At 31.8% G+C, this 26,421-nt stretch overlaps 1 protein-coding gene across 2 annotated transcripts; it reads left to right on the top strand.

The window, feature by feature from the left end:
- The first annotated feature begins 299 nt into the window (after positions 1 to 299).
- Positions 300 to 24,615, top strand: LOC108914631 (phosphatidylinositide phosphatase SAC2). Of its 2 annotated transcripts, XM_018720478.1 has the most exons (13): positions 358 to 454; positions 655 to 1,280; positions 1,907 to 2,073; positions 4,636 to 4,808; positions 6,653 to 6,845; positions 7,570 to 7,735; positions 7,815 to 7,976; positions 8,143 to 8,213; positions 14,232 to 14,453; positions 18,682 to 18,740; positions 18,793 to 19,281; positions 19,338 to 19,556; positions 23,367 to 24,615. In XM_018720478.1, the coding sequence occupies exons 1-13, from the start codon at positions 358 to 360 to the stop codon at positions 24,290 to 24,292; spliced, it is 3,570 nt and encodes a 1,189-aa protein (XP_018575994.1). In that variant the 3' UTR covers positions 24,293 to 24,615. The 2 variants fall into 2 exon arrangements, with proteins under 2 accessions (XP_018575995.1, XP_018575994.1); XM_018720479.2 differs by lacking the exon at positions 14,232 to 14,453 and having other exon boundaries at positions 300 to 454; positions 23,367 to 24,292.
- Positions 24,616 to 26,421: the final 1,806 nt, after the last annotated feature.

The raw sequence follows: 26,421 nt of genomic DNA on the forward strand, positions 1-26,421 counted from the left end.
ACTCGGTATGATTGATTTGAAAAATAGATGGTAAAAAAAAATTCCTGACAATTTCTGTAATTTGTATGAAAATTCCTTGCAGTTTTAAAAAAATCGGAACTTTCCATCTGCATATGATTTGAATAATAAGAGTAGGAACATAAGCGTATACTAATGATGACAGTAAGAACATTTTACAAAGGACGGTTCTGTCTTTTTCAAAATAAAGACAACGCGCAAGCGCGTGTTCATTGATTTTTGAGTTTTAGTTCTCTTGTTTACTACTCGTATCGTATTCATTCTGGGAACGACAACATAACAGTAAAATTTGCAACAATGACGAATTTCCGATAAGAACAATAAGAAATTACCTGGGCTATGGAACTATTCCGCACAAATGATTTTTACATTTTTGTAAATGGTGAATATTCTTTGTGGTGGGACCGTCAAACCGGAGCTTTTATACCAAAAACAGGTAAATTGGCATTAATATATCATTTGATCAACAATTTAAATTATGTGATAATAGAACAATCAAGTTTATTGACGCCCCCTATTAAATTAAATTTATCTGCTTTGTTTAACCGACTGAGATTTTTTATTAACCTAAAAATATTATTTGAAAAAGATATTGAGAATGTTAGTTTTGTTTACTTATTTATTTGTAATTTTTAGAATGGGATTTGACTGATGCTGATGATCCTGTATGTCTTGGTTTATGTGATGGAATTATAGGAAAAGTAGAACATGTCCCATTATTCGATCCTCGATTACTTCTTATTAAAGAAAGTCTTCCAGTAGGCAAACTTCATGGAGATCATGAAGTATACAAAATAAAGTCAGTAGTGTTCCTTCCGTTAAGCCTTGAAAATGTAGAAATAAATTTATTACCCTGTCGTAAACATAAAGCCTTAAATATAAAACCAAACACCAATACCAGTTCATTATTCGACATCCAGAAAAATACAGCTTTTACTAAAACATGGGGAACACTGAAAAATGCAGGAAACACCATAAAAAATACAACGCAACAGGCGGCTGCAATGGCAACTGGTGTTCAGAAAAAGAGTAACATTAAGGATAAGGAACGGTTTGAGAAGCAAATCGTTGAAGAGTTCTACAAAATATTTAATGAAACAAATTCATTTTATTATTCACGTACAACTGATCTAACAAACTCGTTACAGCGATTATGTAATTTGGAAAAACATAATGTAATTGATCCACAGGCTTTATGGAAAACCGTCGATGACAGATTTTTTTGGAATAAACACATGTTAAAGAGTATCGTAGATTCAGAGGTAAGTTAATGTTTAAATATGAAAAATGTTATGTACCTAAAAATATGTCATTAATAGAAGTTGTTGAATGGGGGAAAAAATAGGTATTTTATGTAGGTATACAAATGTTGATTGAGGTTTCTCAAAATGATTTTTGTCATTTTATTTTATGCAGCACGTCAAATTCTATCTGGTCAAATTCTAATATATATATTTCAAGATACACATGAGTGACTATTAAAACACACTTTCTTCTTAATTGAGTATTGCACTTGGTTATGTCAGTTAATAAGATGACTAAAAAAGTTGGTGTAATTTCATTACAATGAGGAGAAATCACCGAGGAAATCACTCTCCGCTTTTTTATTTGTTATTATTTACTGACTGTTGTAGAAAGGATATTGAGCTTTCCTCTAATTTTATATGAAATTACATATATTTTGTATTATTATCATGAATCAGAATTTAATATTTTTAACTAGTGCAAAATCTAATTTAATCTGACACAATAGCTCTAAAATTTACTTATAAAATTGTTCATGTTACTAAATAGTAGAAAGCTAAAATAAAAATGATTAAAATATGTAATTTTTTATTTGGATATTCGAATTGTAACTAGAAGTTAAAAACACAATGTTTGTTTATAGAATCCATTGTGCAATCCTTGGATACTTCCCATCATTCAAGGGTATATTCAAATAGAAGACTGTAAAGTCGAAATGGGCAGAGACTTAGGAGATTTGTCAGAGGGATATTATGAAATTTTTACTTTATGTATTTTATCCAGGAGAAGCAGATTTAGAGCGGGAACAAGGTACAAATTAATTCTATATATTATTATATTTGTGGTAAAATAATTTTTTAATAACTTTTTTGAGTAAATTAGGTATATAATTGAAAGAGATTGTACAAAAAACTTGCAATATGATTTAATGAATGACATACAGAGTATTTCAGATTGATTAAATATGAGTTATAAAGTTGATAATAGGACATTCCTGTGTTTTACTGATAAGATAATCCTGGGTTATTTATTAATACTTTTGCTTCTGATTTATTTCAATAATCATGCAAGTTGCTAAATTATTGCTTATTTTAGTACATTTTTTTATACAGCGTATTATTTTAAAAATTTTTTATACAAGATGTTGCAATGTTTTACTGACAGAATTGTACATCACATGATAGGTGGCTATGACTAAAAATGAGAATAAAATTAACTTTGCCCACACATAATTTTTAAGGACAGGGTGAAAAAATTTTATAAATCCAGTTTGTTTTACACTTGGTTTTACATATTTCCTGGTAGATGGATTGATGCAGTGGGTCTATTCGCTTCCTGATTAAGACATCAAACTTGAAACCATTACAGTTTTAGGTACTTAAAGTTATCACACAGACCACATAAAAAATGAGACTGCTTTATGTCATATTTTGATGAATATGTTTTAACAGTTAAAAATTAAAAAAAAACTCAAATTTACAAATCACCTATAGAATTTTGCAGTTGGAATATTGGAACACCTAGTATATTCATCATTTTGCATATTTTATTTTTAATTTAAATAACATTTTTGCAGAGAAGTTTTATAGTAAATATGTAACTAAATATAGAGGATAATCATTAAATTATTAAAGTGAATTATATTTTGTAATACTTCTTTTCGAACCAAATGCATTTAGGAATGTACAGAGTCATCATAAATGTTTAGAAACCATCTGACCGCTGAGTTTAGGTAACTAACATTGCACTGTTGGTATTGTCAACCAAAAAATCCCTAAATTTTAGCGCCGTCAATATTGATGATTTATTTACAATGAACAATGACAAACCGTTACGGTTGTACTCGAGATAATGCGGTTGCTGATTGGTTGAATAGAATCTTGGTGAAAATTACACCATTCGTGATATAACCATAACCTAATTATACTTGTCAATTTTTAGTTTAGAAGAAAATGATTTTTTAGTTAGTTAAAGATAATATTGAGCCTTCATAAATGATTACAAGCCATGTAACCAGTAATTTTGTTTGAAACTAATTTTATTTCTTTCACGTTGGCAATTAAATTTCAGTAAAATTAAAACAATAAGATCAAGATTACATTAACTCTTTCAGGCACAGAAATTATATTAATTTTTTTACTCAAGCGTCACAAAAAATTATAGCTTTTGTGAATTATAATGATTTTATTGTAAAGAATACTTAAAACTAAATACATTACAGCTGATTTTGTGACCGTGTGTTAGCTCACAGACTCCTGGGGGGGGGGGGGGGTACAGGGTCTGTAAAACTATGGCTGAAGGGAAATGATTGTTAAATAATTTTTAAATGTAGGTACTTAAAAAATTCTGGTACAAAATATGTACCACCAAGACCTGGAGGAATAAAAAACGGTGGTACATTTTATGCACCACTGAGACTGAAAGAGTTAAAACACAACATTCTGTTTCACCGGCTGTGTAATTTTTCACGAGATTCTAGTCAACCAATCAGCGATCGCATTATCTCGAGCGTAAGTGTAACGGTTTGTTACTGTTCATTGTAAACGAATTATTAATATTGCTGATGCGAAGATTTAGGGATTTTTCATTACCAGTCGTGAATGTTGGGTTGCCTAAGCTTGGGGGTCACATGGCTTGTAAATATTTATGAAGGCCCTATACTTACAAATTTTAAGAGTTTTCGTTTATTTTGTCTAAATTTAAATTTCCATTTGGAACTAGTCAATATTAAAAGAAAACGGAAAAATGTCATGTTGATATTGGTTGCTTAGCGGCGTTACTTTTATTTTTAACTTAATTTCTTTACATACATTTTAATTAGACTACAACTTTTGATGTTATTATTGGAGTAAGTATTAAAGCCTTTAATAAAGTTCTCAATAATTTGACTAATCAAATAATATTTGCCAATTTTATATAGTGTTTTTAATTAACGATGTTAGAATTTGGAAACACCCAACTGTTTTCAAAATGTATGTAAATAGTGTCATTTTGTCCTAAACTAAAAATTTCTCTTTATGTAGAATGATTAGTCTTATTTGGTATTTAGACAAAGGTAGAAAAAAGTTATTAGAAGAAAAATTTTTTCCAAAGTTAGAAATAAAATTGTTGCCTATTTGCTGCAAATTTTATAGTGGCTACTGTACAATTTATGAAATTATCAATATTTATATGGGGGATATTGACAAAACATTTAGGAAATAGTGATGATCGAAAAATGCTAATTGATATAAACTCTAGTGGAAATTTTGTTAAATCTACTTGGAAACCTTTTTGAAGTCAAAATTTAGTATTAAACTTTATTTAGGTATATCATTTTTTTTTTTGTAATTATTAGTTAGTTATTAATTCTGTTTAATTTTTTATTGGTAGGTATAAACGACGTGGTGTCGATGAAAATGGAGAAGTAGCAAATTATGTAGAAACGGAACAAATTGTTTCCTACCAAAGTCATGAGGTTTCATTCGTTCAAGTCAGAGGTTCTGTTCCTGTGTATTGGTCACAGCCAGGTTTTAAATATAGACCACCTCCTCGAATTGATAAAGGTAAGATTTAAATTGCCCCCTTTATAAATAAAGATGCAAATCTTAGAATATTTATTATCGCCATGAGTTATTTTATATATTTTTCACTTGAAAATTCAAGAAAACTACAAAATTAATGAAAATAAATAATAAAGAAAATTGTTAAACACACTTTGGGTTAATATAACTAATTCAGACTTATTATTTTATCTTTTACAAGAAAAATGTGTGAATGTTCCATTTAAACTTTCTTGTCACTAATCAATTACTACTTCTAGTCAACTAATGTCACTGTATATATAGTCCGCCAGTATATACAGGGTGTGCCATTTAACACTCCCACTGCCAATATCTCCGAAATAAAAAAAAATTATTTTAGTTCCGGAAACTGAGGTTGTAAGATTCCTCGAATAGCTTCAAATTGCAGTTAGAATTGTTAGTTCAAATTTTTCTATAAAAATTTGTTGATTCCTGGAATGTGGAAATGCGGTCCATCTGAAAGATCGTTAAATTTTAAGTCATTTTTGTAATATAAAGTTTTTCCCCAATATTTACTTGTTTTCGCGACATGTCGAACGTTTTAAGCGTTCCATGCGGAAGGCTTTCCCTTCTGCTCATGTTATGTGCTTTAAAAAATCCTCAACATTCATGTCAAACTTGAACTCATCACTGAACCCAGTATCAGTTTTACTTTTGTCTTAGTGAAAACAAAACTGTTTATTTAACTTCGATAATAATTATTGCCTCTAAGAATACTTTACCTTGTAAAAACAGTAACGAGAACATGCCCTCGATACATTAGTCTTTTTCTTGGCTCCACATCACAGTAATTTTTCTCCCAGTAGCCATCTTTGACGGTTGTTAAGAGGTTTCTGTGGCCTTTTTATCACTTTTGGCAGTCGACCAGAACTCTTTCCATGAATGTCTATGCTATCAGTTTCTCAGTACGTTTTAGTTATATCTCCAATTGTGGATTTCAGCATATTTACTTCTCCAACAATTTTTTTCCCAAGTAAGAATGTTTAAACTTGCAAAAGAAGCATAAATATTTTTTTTAAATACTAACTCCAAACAAGTATAAATATGGTAGGGTTAAAATATTAAATTTTTTGAACTACCTACAGGATAGGCTATACTTCTAATTATCCTCTTTTCACATAGAAAGACTCTCTGACCCATAATAGAGTTCTTCCAAATCACAACTACATAAGCATAATAGACATTAATTAACGTCCATATTGGCAGTAGATGTTTTGGAATTATTTTCATGTTTATTCTGTATATCAATGTAGTGAGCTACATTTTCTAGAAATGATGATATCCATTTATTAGCATTGCCCATTATGCCATATTTATTCAGATGAGATAGTGTTTTTTTTTTTTATTATTAACGCAATCAAACGCTTTACTTAAGTCACAAACAATGGTTACAAGACCCAAATCTATGTAATAGGCCAAATTATCAAGAAATGTAATGTAATGTGTTGAGGGGTGTGTGACATTGATGTAATATGTGTCTCTGGTGTGTGACTCTGATGTAATGTGTGCGTCGCTCTGATGTAATGTAATCTATTGACTCTGATGATTGCCAGAAACCAGGTTGATTAATATTAAGTATATGGAATTTTCTCAAAAAAAATCTTCAGTGTAATATGAACTACTCCAGTCTGTAGTTAATATTGTTCAAGTCTTTTCATTGAAGAAAAACCTTTTAGTAAAAATTGTGGTATTACTCTGAGAATCATTGATAAATTGAAAGAAGAGATTTTCTTAATCAACTTGGAATGTTTGTTCCTTAATTACTTATGTCCAGTATGATATCCATTATTTTAAGTATTGGAAAAAAATTAAGAAATACTTTTTAGGAGAGACTGAAACAAAGGCTGCTTTTGAAAAACACTTCAATAAAGAGGTGCAAAAGTATGGACCTATGTGTATTATTAATTTAATCGAACAAAGTGGCAAGGAAAAAGTGATATTCGATGCTTATTCACACCAGGTTCTTCAATATAATAGCCCATTTCTTACATATGTTACATTTGACTTCCACGAATACTGGTAAGTTTAAAAGTATATAGTGTGTATAATTTAGTATGAAGAGAAGAATTTAATTCCTCAGTGAAAATTAAAGAGAGGGATCTTTCATATAATAACAATGTCTCTGCCCTCCCACCTCTAAAGAAAAATTTAGTTCTTATGTTTTTAGGATGGAGAAAATTGGGGACATGAAATTATGTACATTTTTTTTCCTATCGAAAGGGTTTTTGTTGGATAATTTCTTAATCTTCTCCTTCAGTCCCAAGGGGTAGCAGTAACCACCCCTACAAGTAATCAACAGATTTGTTTCAAATAAATTAAGCCATCTAAAAATCTAAAAGAGATGTTTAAATGTCACTAAATTATTTGTAGGGGTGGTTATTTTTACCTCTTGCAATAGAAGGAGAAAGTCAAGAAATTATCTAGCCTCTTTGCTAATGGGAAAAGTATATGTAATTTATTTTTTTTAACTTTCTCCATTGTTAAGGCAAAAAATAAAAACTTTTCTCTACCCATTTGAAGGGGATCCACAAAAAGGGGGCGGGTAATTTTTTTTACGGAAAAGATCTCTACTTTCAATAAAAAGTTTTCTTAATTATTTCACACTTATTAATTTGCATATATGTATATTTATGTTTTTGATTTTCTCTGACAATAACATACATATGAGTTCAATACAGTTCAAACAAAATTTAAAAAATCAAAAAAAGTTTTGGAATCATAAATGTAATTTACAAAATTTTAGCAGAGGCATGCATTTTGAAAACGTGTCCATCCTCATAAACGCAGTCAGTGATATTATAAAGGATATGAACTACTGTTGGAGGGACAAGCAGGGGCATATTTGTTCGCAGAACGGTGTTTTTAGAGTAAACTGTATAGACTGCTTGGACAGAACTAATGTGGTTCAGGTAATTCACTGAATGATAATAACAAATTAAGTTTTTAATTTCAAAAAATCCAATTTCTAATACGTTAATATTATTTTAGACGGCTTTAGGTAAAGCTGTCATGGAGATACAGTTTTGCAAATTGGGTTTAGTGTCACCAGAGGGAAGCATGCCGACAAATATTAGAAATACTTTTCAGCTTCTGTGGGCAAATAATGGAGATATAATTAGTAAACAGTATGCCGGAACAAATGCTTTGAAGGTAGGTTAGGAAAAATGTAAATATTGCTATACAGAATGAACCAAATAACTTCCTTTTCCCCATTATCTCGTTTATACATAATCTGACGTTCTTATTTTAAATTATGTGTAAATTCGCTTGTTGTGAATTATCCCAATTTGCCTTTTGAAATTACTAATTTTTTCAGGGTGATTATACAAGAACAGGGGAAAGAAAATTTACAGGAATTATGAAAGATGGCATGAATTCAGCTAACAGGTATACCTTACACAACATTTTTTCTGTTACAACATAATAATGATATTTACTTAATTTTATTAAAAAATATAGGGTGTAACACAGTAGTAGGTCTAAATTTAACAAGGAGAAGGTAAGGTAGTCGGATTTTTGTAATTTTTGATATTTATGGTACGTGTAGTTTGGACCTTGAATAAGAATTTTCCGAAGTAGTTCGACGCAACGTTCATAAATTAACGGGATAATCGATTTTGAAGTTTTACCTGACAGTTAAATTCACTAGATGTGACGCATTTTTCAACTGGTAGCGTGGCCTAATTGGTGGCGTTCGGGACTGACAGTCACGAGATCGCTGGTTCGAGTCCGTCGCGTGAGATATTTTTTATTTTTTTTTCAAAACGCACCATATGGTTTTTTATTATTTTTTCATCTCGAAAATTATGAACAAACGAAATATACTAAATACTTATGTATATGTAGGAATATTCTTCAAATATTTCATTAAAATGCACAATTGGTTGATAAAAAATACTTATTTATTATGAATTAACAATAAGATTTCATTAAAAAAAAAAACAAATGAGGTCAGGTAGGATGTTCTTTTATTTTATATTTATGTTAGTATTTCAGATTTTACGCAGTATGGCACGAGCCAGAATGGTAGCTATCATAAAAAAATGGGAAGCAGAAATTTTTTAAGCATCTAGCTTCCTTTCTTTTTATTTTTCTGATCTCGAAAATTATGAACAAACGAAATATTATGAGCTAGATTCTGTGGGTCGTCCACCGTGTTTAAAAAAAACCGCTTACAGAACACAGTGCTTGGTAATAAAAAGTTTCGTTAAATTCCACAAAGGGTAGAGAAGCATCGAAACTATGTGATGAAAGAACAATCTTTCAAAATATTAACGAAATTTGCTTCAACGTCGATATTTTGAAAACAAAATGCCCCTGAAAACATAACATTTACACGACATGCTAGATGCTTAAAAAATGTCTGCTTCTTATGTTTCTATGATAATTATAATTCTGGCTTGACTTCGTTTGTTTTTTTTAAAGAAACTTTATTGTTAATTCATAATAAATATTGTTTATCAACCAATTGTGCATTTTAATGAAATATTTGAAGAATATTTCTACATATTGTTAGAGACCTTGGTCCCCAGCACCAATGTTTTGCTGAAGTAATCATAACATCCATCAATCGGCAACTGCTTGCGGCACATAATGTAATATCAGTTATTCATTCAATCTATAGCAGCCGAAGTAGGCACTTGTATTTTAAATTCATTCTTATATTATTTTAATAAATTCCTTTGTTCTTTTAAAACGTCTTTAACAATATACATAAGTATTTATTATAATATTTCGTTTGTTCATAATTTTCGAGATGAAAAAAATAATAAAAAACCATATGGTGCGTTTTGAAAAAAAAAATATATGTCACGCGACGGACTCGAACCAGCGATCTCGTGACTGTCAGTCCCCAACGTTACCAAATAGGCCACGCTCCCAGTTGAAAAACGTGTCACATCTATTGGATTTAGCTGTCAGGTAAAACTTCAAAATCGATTATCTTGGTAATTTATGAACGTTGCGTCGAACTACTTCGGAAAATTCTTATTCAAGGTCCTAACTACACGTACTATAAATATCAAAAATTACAAAAATGCGACTACCTTACCTTCTCCTTGTAAGAATATTATTTTATACAAGGCGATTCATAACTTATCCCAAATAGTACCATAGTGTAAAAAATAAATAAAAATGACACTGAAAATTGTTTAAAAATATTTATCTGCAGGCCACTGGAATTTAGTCATCTGTAATACCTGTCCTAGAGCAATGTGCGCACACTCATTCGGCACTTACAAAAGGTTTACGCACAAAAAACAAAACATGTTACAACGACTGTTCAAAATTGTATCCATCAACTTATAAACACATGGGTATGTTTAATCCAGTTATGCTGAACTAAGAAAAATGTACCTACTTTTCGCTGGTGTTGTAGTTGTAAATAATTAGCAGTAGCTTTAATTCATTCACGTAAATTGTTTAGTTTCCACTTCAGTCCGATACACATCAGTTTTTAAATCTTCCCATAAAAAAAATGTCAAACGGGTTTAAGGCAGGAGACTGCGATGACCACTTCTTGAACTTAAGGTGATCTAGAACATTTTGTTGAAAATTATGCAAGAAATACATTTGTTATCAAACCTGTCTGCCTGGAAAACGTTCTGTAAACAGCAAGAAACTACTAATGCATTTTGTTTTTTGTCATAAATTAAAACAATATTCACTAATATTCCAGTACATAGGCTATTCTGAACATTTGTAAGACTGATGTAAACAGTCAACCAGGCAATAAGAGCACATTAATACTGAATAAATACATTTGTCGAACTGGCTGAAGTTACTTACATACATAATATATATTTTAATAAACAAGTAGTTGTTCAGCTATATACATATGCTTTTAAATATAACAACTAAATATTTTTTTCTTCAAATCCAAAACTTTTTGGTGATATTTTTAATGATGTATACAGTGTGTCCAAGATAAGGATGGGATAACATTAGGATTTAGGAAACGGTAAGGGATACGGGGTTGGATCAAATTAGAAAAAAAATGTGTTTTGTTATACCTAACAATATGCTGTTTAGAAAATTTTAAAATTCCAGGTGGTTCTCGAGGATATCTGGAATAACCCGAAATTTTGCAAAATCGTTTTATTTTTTTCTGGTTTTATTTGAAAACGAATTTTAAAATAAATCGCATATTTACAATGCCACTTTTTTCACTCTATCCAATGGCGTCAACATTTTTGCAATCCGACGTTTTGTCTTCGAGGGACCATCATCAAGTTAATTTTTTTAAATATGTCATTCCTATTTTTATGACAAAATTTAGTCATTTTTAATTTTAAATTAGATTGTAATCACTTAAAAGATTTTTAGCTTGTTTTAGCTACCATTTAAAATTTTTTTTGAGTATGGCTCTGAACGCTATTAGTAATTTTATCTAATTTAGAATTAAAAATGACTTTAGATTTTGTCATAAAAATAGCAGTCACATATTCAAAAAAAATAACCTGATGATGGCCTCTCGAAGACGAAACGTTGGATTGCAAAAATGTTGATGCCATTGGATAGAGCGAAGAAAGTGAAAATATATGCAATATATGCAATTTATTTTACAATTTGTTTTCAAATAAAGTCAGAAAAGAAATAAAACGATTTTGCAAAATTTCGGGTTATTCCAGATATCCCCGGAACTACCCGGAATTTTAAAACTTTCTAAACGGCATATTGTTAGGTATAAAAAAAACAACTTTTTTTCTAATTTTAGCCACCCCGTATCTCTTACCGTTTCCTAATGCTATCCCATCCTTATCTTGGACACACTGTATATCTCCAAAGTTTCTTGGATAAGCCTGTATGTTAAAATAAAATTTTTAATATATATTCAATAAAGTTATATGCATTGTGAAAAAATCAAGTATCAACTTAAACTAGTAGCAAAGATATTAGTTACATTTTTCTCGAAAATTGTGGGATCCTACTGTAAAAAAAGAATATGCTCCTTCACTTTTGACTCATCCTTGTGTTACCCCCTATGTATTTAACTTATACTGTTATTTAAAAAGTATTTACTAGTGGCACATGTAGAAAAAAACGTGAATGCGACCTAAATTAACATTAACATTGACAATGAACAATGGTTATGTGAAATTTGGAACATATGGTCTCTTGGCATCCCTTCTGGATATGCCACTGATAATTATAGTATTTGTTATAACGGGTGATTTTTTTAATCTGAAATTTTCAAATATCTCGAAACATAAGCATTCTACAAAAAAATGTTCATAATCAAAATTTAATCATTCCGTGGAGCAAATACATTAGTGCTAAAATTAGCCCCATCTCTCCTTTCTTGTAGGTGGGGTGGGGAGTAATTTTCCCCCCATTTTTTATTGCAGATTCGGATTCTACATTCTAAACATTCATGATAGATGGCGCTGTAATCGACGTAATTTAATTTTTTTCGATTTTTCCTACTGAGAACCTATGCATACGATTTTGCAATATGTTTGCCATAAAAAATACCACGTTTAATGTAAATACTCGAAATTCATCATTATTATTTGGCAAATTTCCAATAACTGGGAATTTTTATTTGTAGAAATGTAAATGGCTGGTGAATAAACTTTTAGCATGACAGGAACAACAATGTGGAAATAGTAGTATTCTGTTCCTTTCGTGTTTGTGTTCGATTAAAATGAGTTGTTTCTTAAAGTTATTTCTTTCTTTGTACGACTATTTTGTGCAAGCATTCCAAAAGTCATAAGTGAAAATTTGGGAAATAAAATTTCTTTTTAGACTAATTTTCATTATTTACAGGGAAAAAATGGTATTTTTTATTCCAACTGTATTACAGAATCCTATGCATAGGCTCTCAGTAGGACAAATTGAAAAAATTGAATTTCGTCGATTACAGGGACATTTATCTTAAATCGAAAACAATTTTTCAAACAAATCCTACGTACTTTTAACCACAGAATCCAAATCTGCAAAATAAAAATAGGAATTTCTATATAAGATTTCAAGGTTATTCCCGCCACATCTACAAGGATTGGGAAGGTGGACTAATTTTAGCACTAATGTACTCCCTTTGTGGAACGATTTAATTTTGATTACAAACATTTTTTCTGTACAGTGCTTCTTTCTCGAGATATTTGAAAGTTTCAGGTAAAAAAAATCTCCCGGTATTTAGAATCCTTGATGAAATATATTAGACAACTATCAGTAGCACAATATGTCTTATGTCAGAATTTTTGCTATTAATTTTATGGCAAATTCATTATTACAGATATCATTATATTTAAAAAATATATCTAATATTTATTATACAGTGTTTTGGAACAATGTATCATAAATATCCACCTTCAAATTTTGCTTTTTCCTATTTCATTAACGATTACTATAACTTTTTAAGGAAGCAATTTTTTTAAAGAAACTTAATTTAAATTGGTTTAAATTCATCGAAGAAGTTACTTTTGAAGTTTCGGCTCGTTCGTTACTGGACACTCCATATATTACAGATCAGAAAGTGAATGACTTTGAACCTGTCAATTACAATTTTCTCAAAAAATTACTGTTTTATGTAAAATCAAATTTACATTTACATATAAATGTACTATGAACAACCTAACTGCACAAAAATTATATCATGACATGTCACTGGGGAAAATCCTAGCTAGCGACTTCAAGCAGAAAACTAGTAACATGAGACCTTTAAAAACTTACCTGCACCAAATTTCAATTCAATATGTTTTTTTGGAAAAGATATAGTTACAATGTTATTTAAAAAAAATCCTCTGTGATGCCCTGTATCTCAAATACACAAGACGACCATGGTGCGTAGGAAGAAATCTTATATTTTGTGGTACTTTTTTTCAAAACACCCTTTCTGTATTTCTAAATAATGGAAAAACTTAAAATCTTGTTACTTTTTATTACACATTAGATTTATATGTGTATAAAATAATCGGCTACTCAATAAGCATTGCATTTTAATGAATTTATGACATAATTTCAGTTACCTATTAGGATTTATTTCCATGATTAAACTGAATTTATAAAATCATAGTACAAAAGTATTTTTTAAATCCTTTTGCTTTCCCATTTCTAGCAGTACAAATTTTTCTGCAAACTTTTTTTGTTTGCAACTTACTTTTGTCTAGTCTAGAATAACAACTCATTCACTGAAATACTTTTTTTTATTGAATTCAGGAGATAATAGTGTTATTTATGGTATTTAATCAGAATATTATGTATTTACTGAAAAATAATAGGTAGATAGTACTGGTTTTAATTAATATAAATTCAAAATATTATGTTTCCTTTATTTATCACCAAAATTAATAGCGACTTGGTGTAAAATTTAAAAAGAACTTGATCTAATATACATATATAATTTAAATCGGCAGAATGAATGTACTGATCAGAAGTTACTCATACGATCCTTTCCTCTTGTAGATACTACAAAAATCACTTTAAAGACTCCATAAGGCAATGTTGCCTAGATATAATGCAAGGCACAGAGTTAACAGTTGTAGAAATCCAAGATATCTGGGCATACATAAGAACAGTAGGCGGTATCGCAAGCGAAATCCTTCCTGCTGATCCACCTTCCCTAGCACCTCACCTAGCCCTTCAGTTAGAATTTGATTTTGCCTACGTTTTGTATCAAATGTCTAGGTTAGTCACACGTAAAACAACTTACAAACAAAATGTTTTCAAGGATTCTAATAAAGTGTTTGTGTTTATGTGATTGGTTGCATTTAATCCACTATGCTAAGCCTGGCGCAACGATTAATCTGGTGGATCATTTTGGTTCACTAGTTAACCACTAATTACATTTTATTAAGAGATACACATAATATGAATTAGACTTTTTATATACCATGTTCAAGATGAGGGTGGCAATATTGAAAATGGAGAAAGATATAGGTTGGCTCAAATTAGAACAATATTACTTCATTAGGAAAGGGGACCGCCTAGCCGGGTGTCTTGGCCGGTGGATTTCGATCTGCCAAGTTAAGCATCACGGACGCAGGCTGGAACTTGGATGGGTGACCTAAGGCAGGCTCGGGGACGTGGCTGTGGCAGCCTACCAGAGATCTGGGTCGCTCAACATCTTCCGCATGCGTGTGGTCCCCGATAAAAATAATCCCCGATAAAAGATCATGCTATCATACATAAAAAATTGTATGAGGCTTTACCCCCAAGCCACCCGTGTAGTAATAGGATGGTTTGAAAAGTACTTGAGTAATGAAGGAGGGTGTACAAGGGGCCTAATAAGGCTTAAGTGCCGCGGTGGAAAAACAATTCCACCACCCCTCCGTTATACATACATACATACCTCATTAGGAACCATTGAAATGGTATGGACAGATGTAATATAATATTTAGTTAGATCAAATAGAAGAACACTTCATTTTGACAAGTTTTTATTAACTTTTTCATGGAATCGATAGGTTGGCATTTGATATTTCGTTTTCTATTTACAATCATCATCATTTATTTAATAATATGCTCTGTCTTTAAAAACTTATTTTTCAGTTAGTTTCAATTCTGTGTTCACTGGTTTGTCACTTCTGTAGGTCTGATTACGTTTCGGATAAATTTCATCAGGAGAAACATTTTTAAGTACTTCCAGTACTTTCTAAAATCAATGGCTCAAGGATTCTGAATCATTTTTTATAACTGAATTTGTCCCTACAATTTTTTGTGCCTTATAATCTAAAAATGATTAAGTTTTTGACCTTTCCTTGATCTTCGAAAATTTAATTCTATTTATTTTGTCAATAAAAGACATTATTTAACACGTAATGCCTTTGACTGCTTTGAATGCCGCCCTTGAGTGCTGGGCCCTGGAGGTCCATATGGACCACCAGTAATAAAGTTCGGTTTCCTTATTGCTGTACGTTTTACCGCATATATGGGACCGCTCCGTAGGCCGATAAAGTAGTTGAGACAGTAATTTCGAAAACAAATTTTTTATAGCCTAATTCACGGAAACCCCTATTTTATAAGTAAAATAACAACCTTATGACAATTTAAACACTGTCTATTGATGAAAAGTAAAATAACAACATTTTGTTATAATACTAAAGTAAAATGTACATATATATATTGAAAAAAAAAAAATGTGATAGTAACACATAATTAATCTTATTTATGCAACACGTTGAAGCACTCTAGGCAATAATGAGGCTGATCATAGCAATCAGCGCAGTACATAGACACTTTCTTCACATTGTTCTTATGTATTTCACCATTTGCTTTTTTCTGGTAACATCCTTTGCAGTATTTTCGGGTTTTGTGAGAAGGACCTTCTTTTTTCTCTAAATGATGTTCACGCTTTCTGAGTTGCTTTTTAGGAACATGATTTTCTTTCTCTTCATTCAATTCCATATTGTCCTGTAGCTCTGGAAAAATCATTTTCTCGTACACACTTTCCCGAAACTCTGTTATTGTCGTATTAGTTTCATTGATTTTTTTATAAAAATAGTGCGCATTGACCATAGAGGTAGCGAAAAGAACTTCTATAACAACTTTTCGATACCATTTTATAGACTTCCGTAGTGCCGAATTGTAACTCGCCATCTGATCAGAGAGATCTATAGAGCTCTTGCCTTTATTGTAATCCAATACAGCTTGTGGTTTTTTTTAGATTCTCCCCGTACATAAATGTCTAACATTTGATCTATGTGTTTGGTGGAAAGCAACAACACATCTCTTTTATCTTTCCATTTCATTATTGTGATACCACGTGCATTTTCTTTGGCTATTATTTCTCGTTTTAGTTTTTTTTTGTAATACATCTTTGGGATTTCCCCGCCTGTTAGACCTAAGCGTTCCCAAAAGATGGGTAGGTATTATGATCTAGCAATTTATTAGCTAAATCTATACTAGTATACCAATTGTCTGTTATAGCTGTTCTTCCCTGGTCTAGCAGCTTTTCAGAGAGCGTTCGACGATATAAATGTTTGCACTGGGCCGCAGCGGTCCGCTGGGACCGACGTCATATCTTCTACAATTTAGTTATAAAAAGCAACTAAAACTAGTTTGTACCAAATTTTTTAAGCTTTCAACTCAAAATCACCTTAAAAAACGAAAAAAAAAATTTGGCCCGGTGAACAAATATACCAAGAAGCTGTTGGCCGTTAACATGTTAAAGACATTTGCTGAGATGTAATTAAATTGCTGTGATGTTTTAAAAGTATATTTTCTAAAAAATAGAAAATGAAACATCAGATGACAAAATTGACATTTCCATGAGAAAGTTCATAAAAAGTTGTCACAAAGAAATATTTTTCTGTGAAAAAAAATAAAATAGAAAATGGAATGATTTGGTTTTCTCAAAACCCCATAATTATATCTGTGATCTGTTTACGTCATCTTATTGGCTAAGCAACTTTTTCTAATTTGTGCCACCCTGTATCTCTGATCGTTTCAAATATTCCCATAAAAACAATCTCTTCTTCGCCATGGTGTACCGACTTTCTTAGTTTAGTAGCTTTATGCACTGTTGTATGGCTTCCTGGTTTTACATTCTGTCAAAAAAGAGTATCCGGAATTTGTCACTAAAACACAATATAATCATCAAAATTTATTTTGTCTCCTTCAAAATAGGCTCCATATGAAGTAAAACACTTTTTCCAATGAACAACCCAGTTATCAATTTAAACACATATTGCAGTATGGACTTCAACTCCTTGAGCGATTTTTCTTTTATGGCTTTTATCATCTCAAAACATGTTCCACGAAGTGGTAATTTGAGTTTGGGAAAGAGGAAAAGTCTGTAGGGGCTATATCTGGCAAATACGGTGGTTGCTTGATGATGAGATTCGTTGAGTATTTGATCAAAGATTCATTTGCAACTGTCGCTTTGTGATGGTGCATTATCGTGGTGCAAAATTCAAGAATTGTCCTTCCATAAATCTGGTCTTTGCTGCAGATACTCCCTCTCAAATGTCTCATAATGTCCAGCAAATTCTTTGTTGACTCTTTTTCTATCTGGAAGGAATTCTGTGTGAACAACACGACGATAGTCAAAGGAAACAGTTAACATGACTTCAATTTTTGACCGACTTTGACGTAGTTTTTTTGGTTTTGGTTTATTAGAAAAGCGTCTTTTCAAAGCTTGTTGTCTGGTTTGCATGTTAAACTCGTAAACTCATGTCTCGTCACCTGTTACGATGTGTTGCATGACTGTAGGTCCGAATGAGCTCATTCAAGCATGTCTTCAGCAACATGTTTGCCATGCTCTTTTTGAAGAAAATTCAGCTCTTTTAGAACCAGCTGTGCTGCGACACATTTCATACCCAAAACACGCAGCTAAAATGGTACGAACTGATTCGTGAGTTATGTTTAGTTCATATGCCAGCTCTTTCAAACTATAATGACGGTTTGTAAGCACCATTTCCTTCGCTTTATCAATGTTTTCTTCACTTGAAGACTTTGAAAGATGACCAGAACATGGCAAATCATCAACCACTTCTCGATGATGTTTGAATGCTTTGTACCATTCGTATGCTTGATTTCGATAAAACTGAATCATCGTACATTTTTCCCAACATTCAGCATAAGAAATTCTGTTGGTAGCACAAAATTTTAGACAAATTTTGTCCAATAACATTATTCATAGTAAAAATTGTGGGACACACTTTATGTGCACTAACAAAATTAACAGCTGTAAACAAACTACTTGACAAGTCACGCCCAAACGTCAAGAGTAGAGTATAATGGCACCAACTTTCCATTAAAAAAAAATTAAATCTACTGTACGCGAAATTTTTAAATGACAAATTCCAGATACTTTTTTCACAGAATGTATGTGTCTTAAACTTAAAATTTTGCTTTTTTGTGCAGTCACACAAATTTTTGTTATTTTTATCTTTGTTATGCCTAAAAATTTTAGATACTACTTAAGTCGCTTTAAGGATTCAACTCGGCAGGGCACAATAGACATGATGTTAGGTAAGTTATATTTGCAAAAAAGTTTTACCTATAACAATCAGGTTTTTATTAGGTAACTACGTGTCCGAGGATGAATTCAATGAATCCAAAGCCTCTCAGTACGAGGAGGATAGCATAGCGACTGCAGAACACGTTAAATTACTCATAGAGGATTGTAAAAAAATGTTAATAAACCAACCTGAACAGGTGGTTGGAGCTTGGGGTTTGATAAACGCAGATCCGTCTACTGGAGATCCAAATGAAACAGAAATGGATTCAATTTTAATTCTTACTAAAGATTCGTATTTCATTGCTGATTACGACGATCAGTTCGATAAAGTTACTAAATACCAAAGAGTTTACCTTCAAGATCTGACACTGTTCGAATTTGGGATGGCGGAGTCTACAAATTCGTTGTTTAAATCGTCTAAGCCTAAATACTGCATAAGGCTCAATTATAAAGTTAATAACGTCAGCGGATATTATCACATGTTCCGATCTACAAATTTAAGGTTTTTTAATAATATGGCTGTGGTTATCAAAAACATAGATGAAGAAGTTGGTAAGTTTTGTTGGGTTGTGTAGTTTTAAATTTCTTTATATCCTTTTTTTTTGCAGAATCTTTAAAAGCAATTTGTGAAGCTTTTGTTGTGGCAATGGATATTGCCGGCATTTCTCCAGTTCCCTTCAAGCAAGGCCTAGCCCTGGACAGAAGGAAGTCGAAAGTAATCAATAGTGGTACATCTACTACTAGTAGTATTTATTTAGATATTGCTTCATTGCCACAGATGACTCGCAATGTTTCCGAAAGTCAATTATTGTCTTTGAAAAATGTTGGTAAGCAGATAAAGTGATATTTTTTGTTTTTTATTTTACCAAAATATAAATTACTAATAAGTGAAATAATATTAATATGTACCACTTAAAAGTAATAGAAATAAGTAGAGATTATTATTTTTAATTTTATAATAATATCACAGGCCGACAATTTTCAGAACCAGCAATCAGACTTAGTGTACCCAAAGGATTTTGGCGCACTGATTATGAATCCGAGCTCAAAATTGGCCCATCATCCTAGGTTCTCGAGATATTCTAACCTAAATGTGCAAAAATCACAGTTTTTCGCTATATTTGGGGGTTAGATTACAATGTGAATTAAATTTTTTTTCTAAAATCGCATTAAACCATTTCAAAGCACCACTCTTACCCTTCTAAGTGCACTTCGATTTTTTTTAAAAACTTTTTTTCCATGCAGATATGACAAAATTTAGCCTAAAACGAGATATAAATTACACAGGTCAACAAGGGTCAAGAAGCAGACACACTAATATGCATTCCCGAAGGATTTTGGTGTGCTGAATCCGAATCTGGCCGCAGAATTGCTCTTATCACATCAGGTTTTTGAGATATCCTAACCTAAATGTGCAGAAAACACTATTTTTCGTCATATTTGAGGTTATGTAGTAATGCTGTCTATTCTTTTTAAAAAAAAATACATAAAATTTAAAAGTACAAGCCTCCCTCTTTCGAATGCCGTTGAGTTTGCTCAAATATCTGTTTTTTTGCGTTTTTTCTCAAACTTCTACAAACCCCAAGCCCACCAACTCCAAAAGCCACAAACCGTATGGGTATGAAGTTTCTGAATTGCAATCGACTGCTTGATGTCCAAGGGATCCTTAGTAGATTTTCGCATATTAATATTAAGAAACTGAGAAACTGAAAAATTTCAACATGTGATATCTCATCGAAAAAAAAAAAGATATTTGAGCAAACTCAATGGCATTCGAAGGAGGGAACCTTGCACTTTTAGATTCAATGTATTAGTTTTTTGAAAAAGAATAGATGGCATTACTACATAACCTCAAATATGACGAAAAACAGCGTTTTTTGCACTTTTAGATTAGGATATCTCAAAAACCTGACGTGATAGATAAATTTTGTTGCTAGATTCGGATTTAGTGCACCTAAATCTTTCGGAAATATATATTCAAGTTTCTGCTTCCAAAAAAAGTTAAATTTTGTTCGTCTGTGTTATTTATACAGGGTGTCCGCGTTTTTTGTAGCAGGACTTTCACAACTTGTACTAAAAGTCCTTTAAAAAAAAAGGTTCATATAAACATATATGTATAGATGCGTCGTTTTCGATTTACAGAGTGTTCAAGTTTAAAATGAGAATTGATTTTTTATTCGTAAAACGAAAACCCCTTTTTAGACTTTGTTGAAACATGGCAACTTTGTTTGTAAAAATAATACTCATTTTCTCACATAATTTAATTTGTCCTATTTTCTCCAGTGGCGTCACAAGATACCAGCTTGATAAAAATAGAAAAAATTATGGTACGCCACTGCTTTTTGGTAAGTTTGAATTTTTTCTCAGATTTAGCTATCAAAAATACAACTTTTTTGTTATTTACTTTTTTCCTATCTTGCTTTGTTTAGTCAGAAATAAAACATTTTCATGAATAGGTTCGAGATTTGCTTAATTTATGTATTTACTTGTTACAAAGTGTGCCGTGAATATGTCTGTTTTTGAGTTGCCAAGGATTTTTTGTTGGGACCTTACATCCTGCCCAATAGATTAAGCGGTCAATTATTTCTTGAATTTTTAACTACTACTAACATGCTAGACGATGTTCCTTTTCAACAAAGAATAGACTCGTTTTTTCAATTAGATGGATGCCCTTCCCAGTACTCTTTGGTGGTACAAAACTGGCTGAATACAGAGTATCCACAGAGATGGGTGGATCGTTGAGGTCCAGTTGGGTGGCCTCCGCGATCGCCTGATCTAACACCTTTGGATTTTTTTGTTTGGGGATTTATTAAGGATGCCGTTTACTCTATGCCTGTTAACTCGCAAGAGGAACTTGTACGGCGAATCCGGAACGCTGCTCTAAGAATAACTCCACATCATTTGAGAGACATTAGGTGGTCTTTGATACGTCGCTGTAATTTGTATGTAGAACGAAATGGCGGGCATTTCGAACAGCTCCTTTGAGGTCTATTTATTCAATAAGTTTTTCCGTACCGTGTTGTTTATGTTTTTTATTACATATCGTACAATAAACTGTGAAACAAAAAGTTTTATTTCTGTCTAAATAAATCAAGATAGGAAAAAATGTAAATAACAAAAAAGTTGTATTTTTAATAGCTAAATCTGAGAAAAAAATCAAACTTTATCAAGCTGGTATCTTGTTGTGACGCCACTGGAGAAAATAGGACAAATTAAATTATGTGAGAAAATGAGTATTATTATTACTAACAAAGTTGCCAAGTTTCAACAAAGTCTAAAAAGGGGTTTTACGAATAAAAAATCAATTCTCATTTTAAACTTGAACACTGTAAATCGAAAACGACGCATCTATACATAATCATGAACTTTTTTTTTTTTAAAGGACTTTTAGTACAAGTTGTGAAAGTCCTGCTACAAAAAACGCGGACACCCTGTATGTTTCTTGAGTCGCTGAATTTGAAAACACCAACATAACCTCAATATTTCAAGATTTTCTAACATAAAATTGTGAAAACATTAAATGAAGCAGATACTTACGTATACACTCTGTTACATTCGGATGCTAAGCTCATGACAGGTTCATCATAATGTACCCAGGCTCCAAAATTTTAAACTCATCAGGTTAACCTGTCGTGGGTTTAACCCTCTCTGGTTATTGCGCATTTAGGTTAACTTGTCGTAGGTAACAGCGTGTATACACAAGTATCTGCTTCATACAGTAGTGTTCTCGCAATTTTAGGTTAGAAAATCTTGTAATATTGAGGTTATGGAGCAGGTCCACTGTTGTTTTCAAATTCAGCGACTCAAGAAACATATCTATATCTCATTTTTGGATAAATTTTGTTTATTTCCATGTTGTAATGAAATCGCTGAAATACTAAACTTCAATCTATGTCTTTATGGAAAAAAAGATTTTAAAAAAAATCGAAGAGCGCTTAGAAGGGTAAAAGTGGTACTTTGAGAAAAAAATTAATTCACGTAATCTGACTCCGAATATAGTGAAAAACTGTGATATTTGCACTTTTAGGTTAGAATATCCCGAGAACCTAGGGTGATGAGCCACTTTTGAGCTCGGATTCATAATCAGCGCACCAAAATCCTTTAGGTACACTAGATCCGGTCTTCTGTAAAATTTTGTCAACCTGTGTATTTAGCCCATCGAATTAGGTCTTATATAAAGGATGTCCTCAAATTCACGCAAGAAGTAATTTTGGTAGATAACACAGGTTTTTAATTAAAAATTGTAAATTTTTTATTGATTTATAAAGTATACCCTTTAGGGTTATGTATGAAATAGCATATCGGATGGCCTCCATAGCTTAGCTAGCACATATGCACGTTTTTGTCAAAATTTTCCATGATCATGTTGCATAAATGTGGTTAAATTTCATTAATACAGCGTTCAATTTCCTCCTTCAAGGCATGGGTGGTGGTGGGCTTGCTCAAAAATGAAAACCCATTGCTCTTTTCTGTAGGACTTCATTTTTAATAACCCTGAACTGTCAGCTGTCACCTTTTTTTTTTATTTCACACTTTACCGTACAAATGGAGCATAATTAAAATCTTGCTTGAATTTTGGCCCACCCGATACATTTCAGGATTGGTACGAAAAAAATATTTTTCTTGCCCTTTTTTAGGAACTAAAGCTTTATCAAACATGACCCAGCAGTTTTCGAAGCTAAACAAAATTAGTCATTCCTTTAAACAGAATAAATCAATGCAAAAACCCAACTTTTCCATTGGACAACAGAGGAAAAATGAGTCATCCAGCGATTCGGACGAAGATTATGAAAATTCCATCTTCCAGCCTAATGAATCCATTCAAGACAGAACCTCCTTGCAGTATGCTACTGACTCCAGTTGCGACCGAAGCAACAATTCTATAGAACAGGGCCTCGAAGTAACGGAGGATTCATTTATACCACCTACAAATAAAGACACTTTTTTACCGGGCGTGGGAATTGTTATGGGCAACAAAAATGAAATCCACGACATTGAGGGTGTACTGGAACAAAAACAAAATCTACTCAGCAGAGTAGATTCGTCACAAATGGACGACGTTCAACTCTCAAGTATAATGCAAAACGTTTCGATCAACGGTGGTAAAAACTCGAACCCCGAAATACAAATAAACTCCGACGAGTTGGACGTATCCAAGAAAATTCCACCAAACACTCTAAAGTTGGAAAAGAAATTCAGTCATTCGTCTGGAAACGTTAACGATTCAAAAGATGCTTCAGAGTTCAGGCCTTCCGACACAAAATTAGAACGATCGAGTTCCGACTATGAGGTACAGTTGAACATATCGCAATCTCAAAGTGAATCTGCTTTAAAAAGTAAGCTCGGTGGTATCGGCACTCCTGTAGCAAGTGCCACGAAGGACCTAGTTCTATCGCCATTTAGTAAACTGGCGAAGGGAATGCAACAGTTCGGCGTCAATTTGGATCCGAGGAAGTTAAGTGGACACACTCAGGTCAGACATGTCACCGAGAGGGAAATGGAGGAACACAGGAAGTTGCAGGAAAGGTGGCAAAACAGTAAAACTAGATTAATAGCTTTATAAGTTGCATTGGCTATTTTTAGTGCAAGTAGTGATATTTATAATTAATTTATTTTATAACTTGTTAAGATTTATTTATTTCTGTTCTCGTTTGTCTCTATTGTGTATTAAAATGGACAGTTTCCATTTTAATTCAAGGTAACAAAGTTGAATATTACACTAGTTATCTTAATTAGGTATGTGCACATCAGTTGTGGTTGGTGTCAGTTTAAGTGGTCATGTTTTGTTAAAAAAGAGTGGAGTCCCCATTTGGGGGATGATTCATATACCAGGGAAATTTTTTTTGATAAAATTTGCAAAATAAAAGATTAAAATAGGGATTGGATATGTGCAAAATATATTTTTTTCATAATCTGATAGATATGATCTGGCTTTTTTTTGTTTAAAAAAGACAATTTTTTCATATACAGGGTGTTTTTAAATGAAGTAGCAAAAATGGTACCAGTGAATGTAGATCCAAAAATAAGAGGATTGAAGTAAAAATACCTTATATGAAAGTTGCACCCGTGAGGCGATATACCCTCTTAAAAGAGGGGATTGAAATTCACATTTTAATTTTTTTCTTTAACATGGGGAATACTAGAGACACGAAACTTATTATGAGCATCCTACTAACAAAGAGACAACTTTTCAATATTTTTTCAATCATTGGAGTGAAACAGTCAACACCATTGCAATATTTTATTAGAAATTTTTTATATGAAGCAAATTATTTATTTAAAAATATTTATTGTGAAGACTGATTCATTGTGCAACTTTTTTACCTCTTGTAATTTTTCAATAAAACCAATAGTTTTGTAGTAAAACAATTAGATGAGTCATCGTTCACTAAAGGGGTAATTGAGAAAATTTGTAAATATAAAGTAGGCGGATGTCATAACAAATAAATTTTTGTTATTTATCAGATTCATAAATTGATACTTTCTGTCAATCAATAATTAGTACCGATTGATTAATTTATTATCAGAATAATTATGGTAAATAATATTTATACCAATGACGAATATGTCGACATGCTCGACAATTTATTTTTAATTCTCTATGTGGATCTAGAAAATGGTATGAATCCCATGCTTTATTATAAAAATATACAAGGTCTATCTTGATAGCGGAGTCATATTTATATGGAGACTATATTGGAGCTTAGCTTATATAAGTTTAATAGGTAACTGCCAACGTCCTGTACGTCACTAATTTTCAAATTTGTCAATTCGCAGCATCGACAGGCACCAGAAACCCCCATTGTCAGTGCAACCTAAAATAATTCAAAGTTCACTATGTACCTAACAACATGTAAAAGGTAGCCCGTCAAAAATTCTTCAATATGTGCTCTTTCCAATACTGCAGCTTTTTTTTGTTTCAAATAAGCAGTAAGTTCGTTATATTTATATTTTCCGATATCTATATTTTTGTAGACATTTATAGTAGCCTTCAACATCGAATACTTCGACCACATAGTTGAAATTGCATATTTTTTCTTCAAATTTAAAAAATACGATAGCATGACTTCTTCCTTTATTGTCATTACTCTTCGTTTTTTCCTCATACGTTAAATTCGACGAACACTTTTTCGTAATGTTCCCTGGATTTCGCTGGCAATAAATGGAAAATTGCTTCTTGAGCTTCTTCAAAAACAGCAACAGGAACATAATTACTTTCTTGCATTTTTATCAAATTCAGATAGAACTGTTTATTACATAATTGATAATAAATTACGTATCATAGCAACCAGTAGGTATAACAAAACCTACCACTGTTCATCGAGTGCTAGTAAGAAATATCAAGTCGTGCGAATATTTTTTTATTAAATTCCAATAATTCAGACTATAAATATGATTGTGATGTGATTATGGATAAACCGTTGTATTGCATTCGTGTTTTAATTGCTTTTTATCCACTTAAGAATATTAAACGCTCGAACTACGTTCTCACGTTTAAATATTCTGGCGTGGATAAAATGCTACTTAAAACACTTATACAATAAATAATTATTATTTATTATTTATTTTTATTTTTATAAACCAGCAAAAATAATTATTTTACAACATACAGGTTTGGAAAGTCCCCATGGTACATCGGCCGTTACGTGAGAGCAATAAAGTAAGTCTTAGAAATCCGTGCGATAGACAAGG

The sequence above is a fragment of the Anoplophora glabripennis genome, unplaced genomic scaffold (assembly GCF_000390285.2).
Source record: "Anoplophora glabripennis isolate ALB-LARVAE unplaced genomic scaffold, Agla_2.0 scaffold833, whole genome shotgun sequence".
Classification (NCBI taxonomy): Eukaryota; Metazoa; Arthropoda; class Insecta; order Coleoptera; family Cerambycidae; genus Anoplophora; species Anoplophora glabripennis.